We start from the raw sequence: 6053 nt of genomic DNA, 5'->3' as shown, positions 1-6053 counted from the left end.
TCACTCGCTTTGTTCTACGCTGGTGCACGAAGACTATACATGCCGTACATGAAGTTATTTAACCTGAGAATGGACGCCTGTAATTTTTACATCCCACTATCGGAAAAATAAAGCTCACGTTACAGTAATTTTAATGTGCTTCTTTCATTTTTTTTTTTTTAATATTTTTGTTCCTCCTTACTTTCTTCAGAAAATGAGTAAATACATACTTATACATATTGTCCACAAATACTAATAAATTATAGAACAATCCAAAATATGCAATACGTAATTAATAACAATGATTTTTAATTGGGGTGTAAAAATCACTCCAGGTGACAATATATGCAATAAAAAAAATCAGAGACGTCTGTTCCCGGGTTAATCTTGAATATATACTTTTATATTTTACCTTTAAATTACTTTGAAAAAAATGTTATATTAAAAATGCAAAACTAATATTTAAAATTTTTTAAATTTGGTTCTAGTTGTAAATTTCATTGAGAAATAAAGTATAATTTCTTCTTAATTATATCCAGTGTTGAAAAGTGAAAAACTATTCATTGAAAAATACAATCGAATATGTAATCAAACGTGAAGCTGTCGGAAAGGCCATCAACGTTTTGCGCACATGGAGTAAATTATTGCAGCATATCAGATGATTGATACCTAACACTATACCATCATTAATTCCGTTACATTTTATTATTAAAATTATAGATATACATCTTTACATCTAAAATTTTACATCTTAAATTTTATTCATGATATTATTGCAATTGGAATATTAAATCTTTGCAATTGTACGATATAATTCAACGACCGATAACTCCGATAACGAATCAGCCACTCGATAGAATAGATCATCAGCTGCAATGACTTTGACGAAAAACAGTTTTTGTCCGTCATTATTGCGCGATTTCACTGTTCCAGGAAAGGGAATCGCCAAATTATCTCAATCATATCATCTATACTGTTATCGGTGCAACGGAAGGGCTTAATCACTCGTCAGCCACTCGTGCGCACAAAAGAAAAGAAAAAGAACGACTCGCGTCCTTCCACTTTCATCTGGTTGCAGAACTCGTCTCGTCTCGATATCGAGAAAGTGCCCCGCACTATGCGAACATCAATAAATACTCCGGATCGTCGACAATTGAAACGCGGAGCCGCCTTCAACCGCGTGAGAGAACCCTTCTATCGACGAACGATCGTGTGAACGGAAAGCGAAAGCACGAAGCGGGGAGGGAAACAAAAAGCCGTGTAACAACACAATCTCCTCGCGGGACGCGGATTCGCGAGCGATCGCGGTCGCGTCGCGGTCGCGTCGCGGCGCGGCGCCTCCGCCGCGTATATCGAGGACGAGCGCGGCGGAGCGCCGTGGAATTCCGAATGAGCGAGCGAGCGGGTGATCTGCCTACCCATCTACCTACGTTTGTTTACCCTACCGCGAGTCCCTTTGTTTCGGCGCGACCGCGATTCGCGGCCGCGGGTCGCGTCTCGCGGACGTCGACGGGTCAAGGGGAACCCTCGGAATTCTCTCTCTCGATTCCCTTTTTCGCGCGCGCGGCTGTCAGTGCAGCGCCAAATAAGGCAGCCGGCCGAGCCGAGCGGAGCCGAGCGGAGCGCGGAGCTGAGGCCAGGCGAAGCCGCGTCGCGCGCGGAGCCGAGAGAGCGCCGAGTCGCTCCGGAGTCGCTCCGGAGTCGTTCGCGATATAACTATGATCAGCGATTACTTGGCCCTCGATAAATTGACATCCGACGGCGCGCGCCGCGCCGGCGGCCACCGCGCGAGGACACGTACGTGAGCGCGCGCCCGACGAGGAGGAGGAAACGCGCGAGAGGAAACTCACCGAACTCTGCGGGGAACTGGACACGCTCGGGGAACGCTGCACTGTGACCAACGCCATGGTGATGCGGCACCGTCGTCGCCGTCGCCCCGTCCCGGCCTCGCGACGCGGCAGAAACGCTCGCTCGACACTGTACTCGCGCGCGCACGTACGATCGCGCCGTCAGGAGCGCGAAAAACCCGTCATTTTTCGCGCACCTTTGACGGTATCACGCACGCGGCGGCCATGTTCGATACAGTCGACGGTAGCGCACCGCGCACGCTCGCGCCGAGCCGCCGAGGCCGAGATCTCCCTTCGTCACACTCGTCCCCCCTCCCCCACCCTCAACCCGCGTCGCTCGCCGGTCTCGCCAGCCGGCCGAACCGTCGCCCGCGAAACCGCTTTTATCGCGCGCTGCCCGATGACGTCACGTTTCCGAGTTTCGAGTTTCCCGGCGCACGCAATGCGATCTCGCGGGACTCACGCGCGCTCTGATATTCCCCTCCACTCCCTGAATTTTTTTTCTCTTGATTCACTGATAAGTAATTATAATTGTTGCTCACGTAATTTCTACTATTTAACGACCGTCGATAACGAATACAAATTTTTGTTTCGAAGTTTTGAAACATATATATGTATATTTTCGTGTTTTCAAATTCAGGGTTGCGCCTAAATTTAATGATTTTACATTTACATGGATTATTTATGGTTTATATTTTTCACGCAAACCTTTTTCATGTAGACAATACAAATCAATGTAAATTATTATAACGTGAATAATTGATTAATTAAATTTGATTCTTTTTAACTGTATTTTTGCAAAAGTCCTACAAAAATGAAAAAGAATAGCTTTAAATTAGATTACAGATTAGATGCATTCCAATTTTAATTTATATTTATTAACTGTACAGTGTATGAAAGATATGCTAATATAGTAACATTATTATTTATATGGTAAACAACAAAAAGCAATATTACTTATTGTTAGTTAGTTCACGGTTGCAATAATATGCAATGTTTAGTTTTTTTCACAAGTATAAGATCAGGATCTTCAAAACTATTGTTAATTTTTCCTAGCGACTTAAAAATTGTGTCAAAACTAAATAATAGTAACTGAAAAAAAAACTGCAAATAAAATATAAATTTATGATATTTTTGATGAAATATAAATGTTGGATGATTCATAGAGACTCACTGTTTACATGACACGTTAAATATAATTCATACGTCACATTGTATACCTGCAGATGTAAATTATATTATTTTATATGTGTAAACACCCAACTTGACTATGTGATGCGTAGCACGGTACGTTACCCATTGGAAATATTTGCAGATATATAGCTACGTAGTTCAATGTCCATGTTTTCTGCACATAGAGGCGCCAGTGGACGGATTCCACTCAAACTACCACTAGACCACACTGCCGCCCTATAACAAAGATTATAATTTGGATTATATTTTGAGTCTTTATGTTATAAGCTCGCAGTCATTTTAATTGCTAAGTGTTCTTTTATTCTTATTATATCTTAAAATAAATTACATTGTAATATGAATAAATCATTTTATTTTTAAATGATTTTTTGTTTTAGTTTTCATGTATAAAACAATATTCATATGAATACGACATACACAAAATATTAATCTGATGTTAATTCAACATGTTATACATAGTTATTATTTTTTTACATGTCGGCCATGTCGCCTAGTTTGTACACATCGCACGCGTGATACGTAATACGTATCGAACGTGTGTATTTGCGTCGTAGCTCGATCGTTGCAAAACAATGTGCATTTCCTGGAGCAAAGTGTAAATAGAATTTAGAATTTAAAAAAGTACCATTATCGATCGCGTATCACGCACGCGTACTTCGCGCTCTTCGCAGTTCGCATTCGCGTTTGTCGAAAAGCGTATCAGTCAAACGAGTTCGAGTTCGCTGCGAAAATGTCGAAGATATTTACGCCGACGAATCAAATAAGGCTGACGAACGTAGCCGTTGTTCGTATGAAGAAGGCTGGCAAGCGATACGAGATCGCGTGCTACAAGAACAAAGTCTTATCTTGGAGAAACAAGCAGTAAGTTCTCTCGTACCGAGATGTGCCCGTCTAACCAAACAAATTTACGGTTTCCTATATATTTACATTAAGTACGTCGAATGTACCACTGTTAAATCTCCTCGACACGTGTGAGATTTCGACCGTTTACCAATACGTTAATTTTTTAAATGGTTGAATGTTTATATCTTTAGAAACTTTATATGTTTTAGTTACCGTCCAAAGGACGTATGTCATGTAGTTTATTTTTAGTTTATTATTATTCAGAACATTCTTTTTATTACCTGTATAACGTAGAGTTAAATACGTGTCATTTATTTCTTTTGGAAATGTATTTCAGGGAGAAGGACATTGACGAAGTGCTGCAGACGCACACAATATTTACCAATGTGTCGAAGGGTCAGGTGGCGAAAAAGGAAGATCTCGTGAAAGCTTTCGAAACCGAAGATCAGACTGAAATCTGCAAGCAGATCCTCGCTAAAGGCGAGCTTCAAGTTTCCGATAAAGAGAGGCATCTGGCATTGGAGTCCATGTTCAAAGACATTGCCACGACTGTCGCCAGCAAGTGTATAAATCCAGAGACCAAGCACCCGTATCCGGTCACCATGATCGAGAATGCCATGAAGGAGGAGATACATTTTTCTGTCAAACCTAATCGAAATGCCAAACAGCAAGCATTGGACGTTATCTCGCAGCTGAAAGAGGTGATGCCCTTGGAACGTGTCCAAATGAGGCTTAGGATTGTCATTCCGGAGAAAGAGGCCAGAAAATTGAAGGATAAAGTCGTTAAGCTCGCGACTAAGGTGGAAACGGAGGAATGGGAGGGTGGATCATTAACGATAATCTGCTTAATCGATCCAGGCCAATACAGGGAAATCGATGAATTAATACGATCAGAAACGAAGGGCACCGCTTTAATGGAATTGGTTAACTTGAATGAGGTTGCCGAAGGAGAAGAACTGTTAACATAAATCGCAAATGGAGCTGTTGTATCACCAGAACGTGTTGTTCCCTGGAGAGATTCGTGTTTATTAATTCTAATTTATATTTTAAGTATATGTTAACAACTTTGTTACATCTTCATCATTGCTAATAAAGCAATTAGCATTTGTATTTACAAGTTTCATTTAATTATCTACATGCGTGTCGTACAACAGTTATCTTTATCACTCCTAATGAGAACTGCAATACACGCTTCTTATTAAGATTGTAATTAAGAATTGCACACTCTTTCCGTTAAACTAATTTTATTTCGTTTAAAAATTGCAACTTTAGATACGTAACGGAATACATATCCATTCCAAAAGTGTATATGTCTACTTGATGAACATCAAGTACATAGAGAAACATTTGATAACAAATAATGGCAACCCTATTAGAACGCTTAGTTACTCTATATTTATATTTGTAACTGCTGCACTATATGTACGTGTATTGTGTGTTTGTATAATTATTTATATATTTATGTTAGTGTGCAAAAAGTCAATGCTCTACAAAAATTTGTAAATCAGTCCGTTCACTTCTCCTCCGTCACTTCCGCTCGCGGAATATAAATATTTTCCGTACGTTGATCACATTTGGCCGCGATACGTGATACCGTTAGAAGGAAGTCTGATAATCTATTTAAATACATTTGTGCCTCTTTATCTAGAGCGCCGTCTCGTACTAATGTCGTGATGCTCCTCTCGGCGCGTCTGCATACCGTTCGCGCGACGTGCAGGGAAGCGCAAGCTTTTCCGCCGCCCTAGTATCAAAACATCAGATAGGAAGTAAAAATACATGTATACACGTACACAAAAGTATCTAGATAATTACCGGAATGATATAATCCTCGGGAGGAGGAAGCTGATTCGCGTATTCGAGAATCCACTCTTCCAGATCTTTGGTGTGTTTGCTTTCGAAGGACCTGGTCTTCCCAGGCACGGACTTCGATATGGCGTGGCTCAGGTCGACCAAGATCATTTGCACCCTCTTGAGCTTGTCGACGTACGGATGCTCGACCTTCCCGTCGCAGGCAAACTCTCTCGCCAGTCCTATGTAAGACGACAGCTCGTCGGTCGCTCCGAGAGCGTTGAAGATCATGTCGTCCTTCGGCTTTGTGTCCCCGGCGTCCGTGATGGTCAATCCGGAGTCGCCGTCTCGCGAAAACACCGCCACCTCAGCCACGTTCGACGTTGTCTTGCCGCTGCAAGG

At 41.7% G+C, this 6053-nt stretch overlaps 2 protein-coding genes across 2 annotated transcripts; one reads left to right on the top strand and one right to left on the bottom strand.

The window, feature by feature from the left end:
- Positions 1–3538: 3538 nt before the first annotated feature.
- On the top strand, positions 3539–4973 carry LOC112457578 (ribosome maturation protein SBDS). The gene is made up of 2 exons (XM_025020729.1): positions 3539–3881; positions 4201–4973. Exons 1-2 carry the CDS (start codon positions 3751–3753, stop codon positions 4829–4831), a joined length of 762 nt encoding a protein of 253 aa, XP_024876497.1. The 5' UTR covers positions 3539–3750; the 3' UTR covers positions 4832–4973.
- LOC112457577 (cob(I)yrinic acid a,c-diamide adenosyltransferase, mitochondrial-like) lies at positions 4872–6050 on the bottom strand (the record flags this gene model as incomplete). Its single annotated transcript, XM_025020728.1, has 2 exons — positions 4872–5604; positions 5676–6050. Coding segments are annotated over 2 exons (603 nt in total), but the record flags the coding sequence as incomplete, so codon positions are not given.
- Positions 6051–6053: the final 3 nt, after the last annotated feature.

Source organism: Temnothorax curvispinosus, unplaced genomic scaffold (assembly GCF_003070985.1).
Source record: "Temnothorax curvispinosus isolate PA1 unplaced genomic scaffold, ASM307098v1 QBEX01007905.1, whole genome shotgun sequence".
Lineage (NCBI taxonomy): Eukaryota > Metazoa > Arthropoda > Insecta > Hymenoptera > Formicidae > Temnothorax > Temnothorax curvispinosus.
The sequence above is the reverse complement of the archived record's forward strand: the minus strand, read 5'-3'. Positions and strand labels throughout refer to the sequence as shown.

Bases quoted from the DNA above. Each gene is read 5' to 3' on its own strand.
- LOC112457578 (XM_025020729.1), top strand. From the start codon at position 3,751: ATGTCGAAGATATTTACGCCGACGAATCAAATAAGGCTGACGAACGTA. The intron at 3,882-4,200 runs GTAAGTTCTCTC...AATGTATTTCAG, and splicing joins TTATCTTGGAGAAACAAGCA to GGAGAAGGACATTGACGAAG.